Here is a 15,359-nt window from a genome sequence, read left to right as displayed (position 1 = left end):
TTTTAATATTTATCCTTCTAACTTCTTCTGTACATATTTTACAGGATATATATTCAAATTTTTATATAAAATAATAATGAAAAATCAAAGAATTGATACATTTTTTAAGAGGAAGACTAATATTTAAGAAGGAGAACATATAACTTTTACAATATCAACACTTGTAGATAGTTCTTCTACTTTAATGAATAATGAAGAAAGTGAGATATAACCTTTAAAAGTTCAAAAAATTACATCTAATGACTTTAACCTTAACTTTTTGGAATGAGATCTTGAAAAACGGTTTTAAATTTGGCAATATCACCAAAACAAGAGAGATGAGATTAGACGAAATTATCTTAAATGGGTCCATATCAAAAATATTTTGACAATTATTTTCTATTTGACCCTCCCAAAATTTTGTTTTAAGTTCCGCCACTGCAGCCATCACTTATAATTTTTGTAATATCACATAACCTCAGCCAAAATCAATGTAAGAATTTAGTAAAAAATCTAGAGAAATATTAAGATACTAGCTAGGAGTAGGAAATCGATGAACGTTGTGGTGGTATAGGTCACTTAACATTATTTGGAAAAAACGTGAGACACGGTTATGAAGAAAAATACATAATAGGGGGCCAACCCCTATCACCATCATAAAAAATGGGATCACACTATGGACTTGTCGTGTCGAATCCAACTGTCCAACAATATGCGATTCATATTGGGGAGGAGTTCGTTTTCTTCATTTGTTTGGAACGAATTCTTATAAATTAGGATTAACCTTTCTTTAGATATAAGTCGTTAATAATAATAATAATAATAATAACAACAACTTGTATACTTGAAAATAATATGCATTAAAAATAATGTTTATGGTTAAAGTGTATATTTGAATGTCATTAAATTGTCAAAAAAAAATATCTTTTCTAGTATGTTTGCTAAATTATTTTATGTAAAATAATTAAAAAATAAAAATCATTTTTGAGAAAAAATATATATATTCATCTTTCTAAACAAGACCTTTTCTATTTTAGAAAAAAAAATATTTTAACATAATAAATAAACAAAATATTTTTAGATTATTATACCATAACATAATTAATAAACAAAAAGATATTTTTAAATAAAATATCTAAACATCAAATTATTATTATTATTTTTTCAAAGATATATGTCACGGTTAATTTTTTTGTATATTAAAAAAATTCTGGTGTAATACTCAATGCAATACACTTCCCTTGTATTGATAATACGTCCCTTGTATGCGTTATCTTACTCCTACAATTTTAAAAAACACCATAAAATCTAACAATTGAGTATTACACCAGAATTATACCAATATGTAAAAAAATAAAGGATAGATCACTTATATAAAAAAAAAAAGATATATGTCACTTAAATAATTAAAAAAAGAAAAAAAACTCGTTCAAACAAGCCAAAAGTAGAAATCCTCCTACTCTAACCCCGCGGTCCACAAAATAATAATTAATTGGAAACAAAGAAAGTACATTGAACAAGGACATCAATAAGAAATTCAATAAACTAAGTTCCAAGCCCTTCCCCATTTGATAAATTGGATGTAGCAATTCATGTCGAAGTCTTTTCCAATAATTTGTTGATCTAGTCATCTAGACTTGGTATTGAGCTCCAATGGTGCTCTGCCAAGTCTTTTTCCACCACACGGGATAAATAATTGATTCATCAAATTAGGAAAAATAGTTGATTCATCAAATTAGAAGGAATCAATTCCTTTTTTTTTTTTTGGGTCAAGGAATCATTTCCTTTAAAAACCTTTCAATTCAATCAACTTTTTTAATTCAAAGAATAGAAGCCCATAAAATTTTCTTTGGTCTCCATTCCACTCCAAACATAGCCAAAGGGACCTAAGTCCCTAAACCAGTTCCAATGGGTAAGAATAGCATGACTCATTTCCTGATTAGAGAATTCTACAAGCATTTGTGCTTCCAACCGGTGCCAAGAACACCTCGAGTCCTCTGATAAAAGGTAAAGAAAACAGGAACTATGATGTAATATTTGCAAGGATATGAGCTAGTTTTACGGGCAAAGAGGACTTGGATCAAAAGATTGCCATAGGGATATTAATCAATTCGAGGATTCCAGATCTTGTTCGAATTCAACAGGCAAAGTCCATTTGTTTTCATCGATAGTGCTGATAAAATGGAGAATCTTTCTGCAATTACTTATGCCATAACCAACGTGATTAAGCACGTTTCTGCCATTAAAAACCTGTAAGCCTAGATGCTAGATGTATGGCAAACATGATAAAAGGGATGAGTTGCACAAGATAAAGTCATGGCATGCCATCATATCACCATCTCAAGAAACAAAAGGCACAAAAAATCAAGAAACACCAAACAAAATGACGTACAAAGAAAGTTCGTTCCTTATCAATTCATATATGAACTGTTCTATGGAGAACAATGTCAACATGCATGTAGCCATTATGAATATGGAACAGCAGAGTCAAGCATTCTGTCCTTTTTTTTCCCTTCTAACCGAAGTCAAGTCTGAGACACCTGATGGATGAAAAGAGCCTAACGGAAATAAATAGATATCTGAGGGATGTCAATGTCATTATCATCGTCATCCTCGCAGGCCACGACAACATCCAAGTGACGACGGTATGAAGGGATCTCCACCTTGGCCACTTCCTCTGCGAGATCCACCATTCTCTTGTCCATTCGATCTTTGTGCCTAGGGAACATGCTATTATAGAGCAGACAGCTACCACACGAAATGCTATAAGCATTCAAGCCTTTTGCCTTCAGCCAGTCAAGGAGCTCTCTGAGAGTAGGATTGTCTTTCAATATCCACCTGTCCCAAACTGTCCAACTCATATCTTGATGCTTGATGACCTTTGGAGGAACTGGTTCAGCCATGGAAAAGAGGGGCAGAGCTAAGTTGGCAAATGTGTTTCGGTAGTCCTCAACTTTGTGTCCTCCATCCAAGACTTTGTACAGCTCCAGGCACACAAGACCAGTGGCCATGGCAGTTGAGGTTGCAATTGCTGGAATGATTCGTCCAGCAATAAACTTAGCCTTAAGTTTGTCAACCTCAGGAATGCTGTAATTCCGTGCCCTCATGTTTGCTAGGCCAGCAATCATGTCCATATGGTAGTTTGTATCATCATCCTACAATTTTGCAGTAAAAATGTAAATCTTTCTTTATATTAAAAAAAAAAAGAGTTGAAAATCGATTGAAATTTAAAAAACCAAAAAGAAAAAAGAAGGAAGATCTCATGTATTCATGAACCAAAACATCCTATTCCCAGCAAATACACATACAAACTCAACCTCCATGAATCCAAAAACTTAATTCAGACCACAAAATACAAGAGAAAAGGGAAAGCTATATCCAGAATCATGGGGAAAAAAACCCAGTCAAATCAAAAACCAAAATGACAAAAAAAAAAAATACCTTTTCAAACTGAATTGGCCTCATCCTGAAGTCTGATGATAGATTTGCCCGGCACCTTTCTAGCTTGGTGATTAGATCATTGATAACAGCTGCATCATCTATAGAAGCAGTGGAAAGAGTAGTGGCCTTCTCGTCTGTCACTATTTTTGCATCTTTCTTGGGCTCGAAGTCAGGTACTATCACACTATCAACAGCTTCAGCCAATTTTTTAGGGTTCTTCACAAAGTCTGGGATTGGTATACCAAATGTTTCTGCTCTAAGTATGGAAGCTGCCATTACAAACTGAAGATGACCAATATCAGAGGATGAGAACTGAAGTGGATGAGGGAATCGTTTAGGTGCAGACCAGAAAGGAGCTCCAGTACTGGTTGAAGCATCTTCAGGGAAAGTATAAATTAACTGCTTCACTCGGTTAGCAAAATAATCTTCAAACCTGGGAAAAAGAAACCATGTCTTAATATACGAGATTAAGAAAAATACCATATGTTCCCAATAAAACATTGCTACAAGTAACAGAAAAGCATATACTATTCTATATTATCAAGGAAAACATACTTTAGTCTGGCCCAAGTAATACAATCTTCAAAAGTGTCACACTTCTCTTTGTCCAAGCACTCAAGAACACGCTCCAAGTTGTCCCTTGCTTGAGCATCACCAGCATTCCTCATTGCATTGGTATATTCACTTGGATTAGACAAATATGCATTTACCTCGGCAGGTGTTTTCTCAAGCAAACCCTCAAATTCTGATCGAGCCCATGTCAAGCAGTGGTCAATGTTGTGTGGAAATGAGTGTACAGTACACATTGGTGCCTGTTTCTCGGGCGGATCTCTTGAAGCGCCATAGTTTTCTGTTAGGTGGGGAATGACCATCTGTGTATTGCATTTGGCTCCAAGAGTTCCAGACTCAAGAAGAGGCTTCTGGAAATACAAGCACCTCTGATCGACATACAATCTAGCATTCACGTTGTCTAATGCATTAATCACAACACTCAAGTTCTCCCAAAAAGTATCATGGAACACATTTTCAGTTTCAGGACCAACTCGATTTTGTAGAGCTTCAATATTCAGACGTGGATTTATTGATGCAGCAGATGAAGCAGCAACTGTAGACTTAGCCTGGCCAATATTCCAATCACGGAAGAGGAACTGCCTGCTTAGGTTACTCTTCTCTATGACATCATCATCAGTAACTGTCAGCTTTCCTTGACTTCCACAAGAAACTCCCATAAGGGCAAGGTTTTTCAAAAATTCACATCCCAATGCACCAGATCCAACAACAAACACTTTAGCATCCTCTAACTTCTTCTGTAGCTTTTGTCCAAATACTGAAATCTGGGCATCATAACGACTGTTTATTGGTCTAAAATCATTGGGATCCAGTTGTTCTGTAGGAAGTGATTCGACTGAGTCGAAGTAGAAAAACTGCATAGGAGGAACATTCATTAAAATCACATAAAACAATCAGTAGGACCATAGAGTTGTTTTTCTTTTAGGTTCATTATCAGACACAGATTGCTTGATCCAAATCCTGAATTATGCCTATGTAGTTATTAAAGAAATAGGAGGGTCCAAGAACAATAGGATATTAACTGAAACAGTAAACTTGACACAGACCAACCAACTAACAAACTGGAGTGAGCAAGCATCCCACGTCAATGCAGGATTCGGGGAAGGGCCGCATCCAAAGAAAAAGTATTAACGACAAAGAAAAAATATTTACCTGATAAAGTGGATGAAATTTTCCAGAGCATGCCTTCACAACCTCTTGTCCCACAATTCCACCAAACATTGCAGCCATTGGGTTCAACACTGCCCTAGCACCAAAGGCAAATTGCCGCAGAAGTTTTGGATTGACATCGTTCAACCGTCCATCACCTAAGCTACCATTAATATCACTAGCAATAGATACAAGTTTCTGAGCATCATCCTCTGAACCAGCGACAGGAAAGCGACCTACATCAGAGACAAACTTATCCAAGGCCTGGAATGCCAAATGCAGGAGCGGCGGGCGATCAAACTTGGAAAAGTCACTCAGAAGAAATTCACCAGGATCACGGAGCGCTTCCCTTAGTGGTTTAAAATTCAATACCTTTGGTTGTTTGACCTGTGTGACAATACCACCTTTCTCATATGTACCATATTTTGAGGTGTCTTCTTCAAGAGTAAATGAATATGCTCTAGCATTTTTAATCTTCCTTGGCTTTCCATCATTCAACTCTGTCATACCATGAACTTCAGAAAATACAACCAAATCTCCATCCTGAAACTCGAGCCTCTCATCATCAACACAAGATACCAGAGCTGGGTTGTCATTACTGATGGATGCAATTATACCAGTATGGGGATCATTTCCATCGACATCAGTAACAGTGAACTCGGGCCCAAAATCACAAAACACAGATCCAAAGAGGCCTCTAACTTCAGTTTTAATAAAAGCAATGGCAGGCTGATGGTTGTGGCAGTAATCATTGAACTCAACAGCTTTCTCAAGACTGGTTTCAGTGAAAACAACCGCCTACATAGCAGTCGATAAACACAAATGTCAATTCATCCAAACAATAAGAAAACTTTTACATTAAATCAAACCCTTAACTAAGAGTCTCTATTTATGTCGGATATCACTTAGGTAGTGTTTATTTTCAGAGACTAGAACAGGGACTAAGAGACTAGGACTCAGGACTGTGTATAGTGGCTAGAGACTGAAACTAAAATTTCAGTTCCAAGACAATTTCAGTCCCGTACCTCCAAAAAGTGAGGACACAAGGAACTGGAATTTTTAGGGACGGGAACTAAAACTTCAACGACATTTTCTTAATAACCAAAGATATTTTAGTAAATATTCTCATTTCATATCCATATTTATCTCGAACCGAACAGGATACTAAGACATAACTCAATCTTGTACATTTTACACCAAACATAATACATACTTAATTTAGTCTCAATCTGAGTCTTAGTTTCTCTTCCAAGCGCAGCCTTAAGCATCATAATATTCATAACTCAAAAGGACAAGTATTACCAAAACAGTACAAAATTTCAAACTCCTCTCACATGGTATTACTATTTACAATTACAATAATGTAATGCTATTTAGTTTTACTTTGCTTTCAGTACATATATCAATCAATCTAAGGAACATCTTGTGATGAACAATGAAAAGTCTACACAATTAGTTGTCTCCAATCATGTTATTAGCAATACTTATATATCACATAGCGGAAAGCAATACAGGATCACAACTACCATATCAACACTAACTACTATATCCATATACATAGTTACATACACCACATTTTTAAGTACGTAGTTAGAAATCCTCTACATTTTAATTCGAGCATAAGAATAAGTCAGCATACAAGAATTGTGGCAGAAAAGCAGCTATACAACCTGCTCAAAATTTATATATCAAGCAGGTAATATTCACATTTAATTCACAAAAATGCATGTCCAATATCCAATATTAAAATGCTCTTATACCTTTATGAATAAGACTAGTCTGTTATTACAAAAGCATGACAGTAAAGTCAGCAAAAATAGTCAAGTGCTTTATTATAGTTAGAACAATTAGTGTATTAGAAAGTAACTTTGAGCATTTGTGATGCCAGACAAAAATATGTCAAGAAAATACCATGCGAAATGTAAACTACTAACCTCCCATTTACAGTAATTAACTCCCTTCATTTGCTAATTATTAAGCATCAGGTCTTTAAGTTAATATAGACCCATACAAAATAGCAAGACAGTCAAATAGATAAATAGACACAGACAAGTACAAGATTATTTATTATCCCTTCATTACTAAAGTATGCACAAGATAAATCCTTTCCATAATTCCCTAGACATATTCAAGCAGGAGAAATTACAAATTATAATAACTTCACATGTAGCATATATATAGATATAAATTCTTTTTTGGAATGATGTTTAAATTAGAAAGAACGTTGAAAATAACTTGTAGAATGCAAATAGAGTTACCTGGAAATCAGAAAGTTGTTCTCTCGTCAACGTAGTTGTCAAGGTTCGAACAAGGACAGCATTGTTGAGTTCCTGCAGCTTAGCAACAGAAGCCTCTGCCCTGTTCTTGCCAATATCATTCTCAGAAAACACAAAATTACTGGACAAATCCCATAACTCCACATTCCCTTCATCATGCAAAGTCACGGATTTGACACCAGCAAGAATGAGATTCTTCGCTGCAGGTAGTAAATTTCATCAGAGCTAGCACAAATAGAATCTATATCACAACAAAAAAACTTAAAATAGAATAAGAAAATGGAAAAAAAAAATTTGCAGAGCGGGAACTATTTGGTATCTGTAATTATATCCCAAAATGATCAACCAACCAATTTAAAAAACAAATATCACAGTTCAAAATTGCATTGCATATTAGTAAACTGTCTTAAGTCAAAAATCTAAATTATAGAGGCCATATCTACTCTGCCATAGTTACTCTGCAGCAACAAGGTTTCCAAAACAAGGGAAGGCAATGACGCTTAAGAACAACACAACAATAAGAAAACACATGAACAACTTAAGTTTAAAATACTAACCTTGTAGTACTGAATTTGAGAAACTAACAACCAATTTCATTGAACTAATTCAGCATGAACAACATATTATGGGCCGGTCTAAGTTGCATGAATACGGGTACGGTACCAATACCCGGTATGAATATGGTACAGGATCTCAAAAATTTTATGGAGGAAAAAAAAGGGGTACATCAGTACATATAGAAATATATGTAAATTTAAAAATATATGTAAATTTCACAAACTTTTAAAAATAAATGATAATTTTCAACTAATAAATTATGTTTTATATCAAATTTAGTTGATCTTAAATTAAAAAAGAGCCTAAATAGTCAACTTGAATTCTTAAACTGCACATCAGAGTAGTTTCGAAATAAAAAATAAATAAAATTTACTCAAAACGACACAACTTTGAACCAATTTGAACAAAATAAGTGCCAAGTCGCACCCAATTCATACCCAAAACATATTTTTATGTAAAAGAAAACAATACCCAACACATACCCGTACCCAGTACCGGTGCATTGGCAAAATGCACTCCCCAAGGCCGGTTTGTTAAAGCTCTTACTTTTCGAGAATAGCTTGTCAAAACTGGTTTTGAAAGATACCTTCCTATAAGTTGTAATGCCTATGTTTGGAAAATCATAATAAAAATGGTTTTCAATAACTAACAAGTACATGCAATAATTGTGTTTGGTAAAACAAATTTAAAAATTTAAAAATACCATAATAAACATAAATATAAGAATATATTTAGATATTTATTAATATATGAAGTTATATTAGATTTTATAATTTTGATAAGCACAAGCTAACTTTGAAAAGCATCTCCTTCGGTGTTTTCAAAAGCACCCTGAACGTTTAAAAGCAACAAGTAAAAGGCTAAAAGCACATGATCTTTTTTTGTACCAAACACAAAACGAAGAACTTGTGCTATTTTCTAAAAACTTTACCAAGCCAAGCCTACATGCCCATGACTCACAATCTCACTGCATATATTAATTTCTTGCCAATAATGGATACCAGAGACCAGATCACCAAATTTAGCAAATGCATCAATCTTTCCTTTTAATTAGAGAGCACTAAAAGCAACAAAAACCATTGCTAGTATAGTACATGCTGCCCCCTAGGTCATTGTATATTCGTATAAAATCATTTTAGTATTTGTGTGAGTTTCCGATTACAAGTTTACAACCAATTCAATAGCAGTCTACTAAAACCCTGAAGAATTTAACAACAAACTCCATTCATCATATATATAAACATCTTGAACAGCAAACATCTGATAATCCAATAGCAAGTTTAGAAGGATGTTAGAATTGCTCTCACATAAGTTTAATAGTTCAAGAATGATATACTCTTATCATATTTGGTTTTGAGTTTCATTTGTCATTTGACATTGATTCTGCTGTCGAACCATGGTGTTGGGTGCTATACCAAAAACTTTAATTTTGACAAATCTTCTCAAATAGAAGGTTCCTAACTTCACTTCAAAATCACATTTCACTAAAATCTATTCAGACAAAATCAAGATCAAGTATTAAGTTTGCAAACACAACAAAATAGGCACTAAACATTCACTCAACAAGCAACAATATCAGAGCAAATCAAATTGATAGATCGCTCAAATCTGAAAGTAACAATTACCGATCTCAACGCCAAGACCCTGCATCCCTGAAACAAGGACATTGGAACCAACGAGCTTCCTCATGGTCTCGCGTCCGTACACCGCAAGCTGACGGCTGTGGAGATCCTCATCGATCTCCGGCGGGTTGGAATCTCCCAAAGCCATTTCTGACGGTCCTCCTCCGACGCTTATGCTGTTGTTGCTGCTGCCGCTGTTCTTGTCGTCTCTGCTCCGGTCAGTGTTGTTCACCGCCGAATCCTCGGCAGCACCAGAGGGCGAGCAGGCAGTTAGGCTCCCGATCCGGCACTTCTTGTGAAATGAGGCCGCAGCAGCACCACCACCTACAACGCCGCCGCCGCTGTTGCTTCCGCTGTTGTTGCTGCTGTTGTTATTGTTTTCAGTCCCTTCTTCTACAACCTCTCCTTCGCTAGGTCTCTTTCTTGGAAGCATATAGTGCAGTAATCTGCTACACGCGCGTCCACACCGAAATCGCACCATAAAGGCAACAGCACCAGCAACGAAAACAACAACGACGATGGAGATTTTCACAAAGAGGGAAAAATCAAACGAGTTAGAAATAAAATGATCGGCGAGAAGATCTCGCGAGATGAAGTACGATATTATCAGAGGCAACAACGCTAAGAGCCAAAACCCTAATAACTGTCGCATCTTGATTCGAATGCAAAGCGATGAAGCAAGCAAATAAAAAATGAAAATGGAAGATTTCGAGTGTGGAAATGGAATGAAAGGAAGATGAAGGAACGTACCAGTTGGAACTTGGGAGAAGCAGAAGAAGAGAAGAATGGAATCTGTGATGTTAAGGTGAGAATCGGAGGTAGGAATTTTTGTAGAGTGCGATTGCGTTTTTGTTAGGTTCTGTATTTTTGAGGGTTTTGCTTTTAGGAATGATGAGAACGGGTGCGTGTATAAGGGGCAGTGGGGGTTTGTATAAGAAGAGGTGAAGTAGTTAGGGGCATTTTGGACTTTTGGTTCCAATAGAAAATAATATAAGAAATATGTTTCGCTAGGGTTCTGATAGACAGGTGGTGGTTTTGCCTCCATATGCGAAAATTTCTTACCTGAAACTATTAAACATCATGAAAACTCACAAATTTTTACTATCTATTCTATTATATAAAAATCGGATGTCTGCACTTAATGATGAAACTGACGTGGCATACTTTAGAGAGTGTTTTCTGATTTAATTATTTTAACTCATTCAATACAATTTATTGCACTGACTTAATTATATCAACTAATTAATTTGATTAAATTTTTAAATATTAATATAATTAATATAATTTATAATAATTTATATTACTTAATTAATTATATTACATTAATCATAATTCGTTATATTGGTGAATTAGTCTTTTCATTTATAAAGTCTAAAATAAAATAAATAAATTATTATTTATTCTAATTAAATTTATTTATATACTATATATGAATTATCGTTAAGTTATAAAACATAGAACTTGTAGATTGTGATAAAAACGCAAATCAGAAAAAAAAACGCATACAATTATAGAAGAATTAAATCTATCCTCTTTATTTATTTTTAACCATCGTTTTAGATTTTAATTTTTTTAAAAAACCAATGATAGTGAAATTTTATTGATGCTAGATAAAATTATAGAAGAATCAAATCATAATTTACATTTATTGATGTTAGGTAAAATTATAAATTGTTGCTCTTTCAATCAAATCATACCACATACAAAAATAAATTAAATTAAATAAATCGAATTTGCATCTCTATATAAATCGAATTGAATAAATTCGATTTAGGTAAATACGTAGTAAATTAAATTCATAAGGTTCGAATTATATGCAACTTCTGAATAATTATAATGTTATGGGTATTTTATATAAAAATTAATACAAAAATAATTTAAATTCTGTACAATATTTTTTTTGTATTTATGAGCTATTAAAAATGAACGAAAAAATATTGTATGAAATTTAAATTTTTTTTGTATGGGTTGTTGTATAAAATACTAATATTATTATAATTATTTATTTTGAAACAGACTACAACTAAGATTTTATTAACATTTTTAAATAAAATATTTTTATAAAATTTTGAAATTTTTTATTATGAGCACTTTTTGTAATTATTATAAATAATTTTATAAAATTTAAAAATGACTTAACAGATGTTATGAGTAAATCGTCTGACAAGAAAACTCATTACAAAACCGGTCGTATATGTGATTAATCGGTGAACCGTTAGAACTGGTTGATTTTTTTAAAGGGTTTTCGGTTTGTTAATAACTCCTCCAAACGGTGCCGTTTTGACTTAAAAAAAAAAACTGAATCCCCAGCGACTTAAGCCCGTAACCCATTCCCATTCCCACACTTCTCTCCTCTCCTCTCTGAAATTGACGTGAAAATGAAAGGCCAAATCTATAACAGTTGAGATTCCTCATGAAAATAAAAGGCCAAATCTACATGGAGCTATTCAAAATTACATGGTATATGGTCCATGTGGTCCGTACAACAAGAATTCACCTTGCATAAAGAATGGATCATGTTCAAAGTTCTATCCTAAAGAGTTTAGACAGTGAACACTCATTGATGAGACCGAATTTTCCAAATATAGGCGTACTGATAACAGTCGAACAGTAAAGAAAAGAAATGTGTACTAGACAATAAGTTCATTGTTCCGTATAATCCAGAATTGTTGCTCAAGTTCGAGTGCCACATAAATGTGGAATACACATGCCAAACAAGTTCTATTAAGTATCTGTTTAAGTATGTACACAAGGGTAATGACCACGTAACAACTACTCTATACAATGCTGGTGATCCGTCAGAAGCCACACAAGTTGTTGAGGGAAATTAGGAATTACTACGATTGTAGGTACATTTTGGCATGTGAGGCAGTCTGGCGTCTATTTAGATACGAAATCCAAGAGAAAGAACCATTTGTGATTAGACTTCCATTCCATTTGGTGGATGAGCAACATGTGGTTTATGGTGAAACTTCTAATGTGAATGATATCGTCGAAAGAGCAATATCTTATAAGTCCATGTTTTTGGGATGGATGGCGGCGAACATGTCATATCCCTATTCTCAAAGTCTGACTTATGCTGAGTTTCCAACCAAGTTTGTTTAGAAGGACGATTCTTCAAAGTGGTTTCCTCGAAAGAAAGGCTTCGCAATTGGAAGACTCATGTACCTACAGATAATGACGAGTTTATATTCAATTTTGATCTTACTTATTTAATAATTTAAATTTAAAATCTTAACAGCCTATACCCCACGTCCATTTTATTTGATTTATCTACACTAGAAAATAAATGTTCAAATAACTTTCAACAATTATAATCTGTAGATTATACAATTTTTTTATTTTTCTATATTTTTTAGGAAAATTATTCTTATGCGAATGTGTAGCTACATAATAATTAAAATAGCGTAGCTTAATCCATTTAACAACTTAAAAGTGGGATTTTAACCAAATTTTTTGCAGCAAATATTGAAGAATATTACCAACAACTTCTCTTGAATACTCAAAGAGGATGTATGAGTTTTCGAGATATAAGAACAGTAGGAGGAACAATTTATGCTATGTATAGAGATACATGCTTCGCCCTTGAACTCTTGCAAGATGACAAAGAATTCATTGATGTAATTAAGAAAGCAAGCTCATGGGCCTCAGGATCATATGTTAGGAGGTTATTTGTCATTCTATTAATATCCAACAATATCTCAAGACCAGAACATGTCTGGGATAGATATTGGTATGAACTCTCAGATGATATTTTGTATCGACAGAGAGCTGTGATGAACATGAGGGGTGAGTTTTTATTAATTACAATGATAAAAGTTCTTCCTTGTTGATCATTTTTAGTTTGATTGAATTTTTACAGTATCGTATAATATGCAAAATTAATAATGTCAGATGATGAGATTAAGCAGTTGTGCTTAATGGATATAGACAAGATCTTACATTCCTATGGTAAAACCTTGAAAGACTATCCTCCAATGCCTTTAGCAACTGAAGTTGATAGTTCTTTGTTAACCGAAAGGGTTATTAGGGAAGAGATAAACTTTAACAGGGATGATTTAAAGAAAAATGCCTCAGACATGTTAGCCATCGCAACAATTGAGCGGAGATATGCATTCGATAAAATTGTTACAGCTGTGTATTGTGATGAAGGGGAGTTTTTTCTTTGTGTATGGTCATGGGGGTACTGAAAAAATATTTCTCTGGAACCTTATGTCTGCTGAGATTCGCTCAAGGGGTGATATAGTGTTAAACGTTGCTTCGAGTGGTATTGCATCTTTACTTCTTCCCAATAGAAGAACGGCACACTCAAGGTTCAAAATACCGCTGAACATAACTGAGGACTCTGTATGTAACATCAAACCTGGTTCTCCTCAAGCAATGTTGCTATTGAAAGCCAAACTTATAATTTGGGATGAGACTCCAATGGTTAGTAGGTACTGCTATGAAGTGCCTGATAAATGCTTGGGTGATATCATGAGGTGTTCTCCAACATATAGCAAAGATTTGCCCTTTGGAGGAAAAGTAGTTGTACTAGGTGGAGACTTTAGACAAATTCTTCCTGTCATTCCACGAGGATCGAGACAAGATATCGTTTATTCAACCGTGAATTCGTCTTACCTTTGGAAGTTTTGTCAGGTGCTCAAACTAACAAAAAACATGAGACTCTCTGTAGAGACGACTGCTTCAGATCAAGATGAGACAGAGCAATTTGGTGAGTGGTTATTGAAAGTTGGTGATGGTCTAATAGGTGACAATATGGATGGTGAATATGAGATATGTCTTCCAGGAGATATTGTTATTCCTTCTTCGGACCAGGCATTTGATGAGTTGGTTCATTTTTCTTATCCAAATATTTTGGAAAACATGTCCTTAAAGGATTTTTTCAAAGTAAGAACTATACTGGCTCCCACAATAGACATCGTTGAAGAGGTCAACAACCATCTGATGCTATCATTCCTGGAGGGAAAAAATTATATCTTAGTTCGGATTCCATTTGTATGGATGAAGGAAATATGGAGTAGAGTCAACTAGATCTCTATGGTCCTGAATTACTGAATAGCATAAATTACTCTGGTTTTCCTCCACATAAATTAATACTCAAGATTGGTGTTCCGATGATGTTACTGAGGAATATTGACCAATCCAATGGTCTTTGTAATGGTACAAGGCTACAAGTTAGGAAATTTGGAAATCATGTCATAGAATGTGAAGTCTTAACGTGTAACAATGTTGGTCATATTGCTTTGATTCCAAGAATGAATATGGTACCAACAATGAAACCGTCCCAGTTAGATTCCAACGAAGACAGTTTCCTATAATAGTATCGTTTGCTATGACAATTAACAAGTCTCAGGGACAAACTTTATCTCATGTTGGATTGTACTTGCCCAAACCAGTTTCTACACATGACCAATTATATGTGGCACTTTCAAGAGTTAAGAGTAAGAGAGGTTTAAAAGTTTTACTTATAAATCACGTAGGAATATCTGCAAATTCAATCATCAATGTTGTTTATAAAGAAGTCTTTGAAAAAATAGTATTCTAATGTAAATATTTTAATTTTATTTTAAATTCTGTATCAGTGTATAATTATTTGACCTTAAAAAATATAAAATAATTATTACTCACTTTTTTTAAGTTAAACTTTATTTTAATAATAATTTTATAAATTTCTTAAAATAATAATTATTTTGTACTTTTATTTTAAATATCGAAGCATATAATTTTTTTTTTACTTTTATAAATTTTTCCGTGCTGAGCA

General features: G+C 34.0%; 2 protein-coding genes across 4 annotated transcripts; one reads left to right on the top strand and one right to left on the bottom strand.

Annotated features, from left to right (window-relative positions):
- Positions 1 to 2,278: 2,278 nt before the first annotated feature.
- Positions 2,279 to 10,644, bottom strand: LOC107608749 (ubiquitin-activating enzyme E1 2). 3 transcript variants are annotated; one of them, XM_016310473.3, is made up of 7 exons: positions 10,346 to 10,644; positions 9,599 to 10,041; positions 7,398 to 7,615; positions 5,143 to 5,937; positions 3,976 to 4,844; positions 3,421 to 3,853; positions 2,279 to 3,134 (listed from the first exon to the last, which is right to left on the bottom strand). In XM_016310473.3, exons 2-7 carry the CDS (start codon positions 10,026 to 10,028, stop codon positions 2,538 to 2,540), a joined length of 3,342 nt encoding a protein of 1,113 aa, XP_016165959.1. In that variant the 5' UTR covers positions 10,029 to 10,041; positions 10,346 to 10,644; the 3' UTR covers positions 2,279 to 2,537. The 3 variants fall into 3 exon arrangements, with proteins under 3 accessions (XP_016165959.1, XP_020963162.1, XP_088349180.1); XM_021107503.2 differs by having other exon boundaries at positions 9,599 to 10,044; positions 10,346 to 10,502; XM_088493054.1 differs by lacking the exon at positions 10,346 to 10,644 and having other exon boundaries at positions 9,599 to 10,305.
- Positions 10,645 to 13,807: 3,163 nt separating this feature from the next.
- Positions 13,808 to 14,916, top strand: LOC107607016 (uncharacterized). The gene is made up of 2 exons (XM_088494558.1): positions 13,808 to 14,527; positions 14,620 to 14,916. The coding sequence occupies exons 1-2, from the start codon at positions 13,808 to 13,810 to the stop codon at positions 14,914 to 14,916; spliced, it is 1,017 nt and encodes a 338-aa protein (XP_088350684.1).
- The last annotated feature ends 443 nt before the right edge of the window (positions 14,917 to 15,359 follow it).

The sequence above is a fragment of the Arachis ipaensis genome, chromosome B7 (assembly GCF_059453495.1).
Source record: "Arachis ipaensis isolate K30076 ecotype BB chromosome B7, ASM5945349v1, whole genome shotgun sequence".
Classification (NCBI taxonomy): domain Eukaryota; kingdom Viridiplantae; phylum Streptophyta; class Magnoliopsida; order Fabales; family Fabaceae; genus Arachis; species Arachis ipaensis.
The sequence above is the reverse complement of the archived record's forward strand: the minus strand, read 5'-3'. Positions and strand labels throughout refer to the sequence as shown.

Excerpts from the sequence above, each read along its gene's own strand:
- LOC107608749 (XM_088493054.1), bottom strand. The coding sequence starts at position 10,247 with ATGCGACAGTTATTAGGGTTTTGGCTCTTAGCGTTGTTGCCTCTGATA. Across the intron at positions 5,938-7,397 it reads AACAACTTTCTGATTTCCAG|GCGGTTGTTTTCACTGAAAC; the intron begins GTAACTCTATTT and ends ACTGCTATGTAG. Across the intron at positions 4,845-5,142 it reads AATTTCATCCACTTTATCAG|TTTTTCTACTTCGACTCAGT; the intron begins GTAAATATTTTT and ends CCTCCTATGCAG.
- LOC107607016 (XM_088494558.1), top strand. The coding sequence starts at position 13,808 with ATGTCTGCTGAGATTCGCTCAAGGGGTGATATAGTGTTAAACGTTGCT. Across the intron at positions 14,528-14,619 it reads CAATAGACATCGTTGAAGAG|AGTCAACTAGATCTCTATGG; the intron begins GTCAACAACCAT and ends AATATGGAGTAG.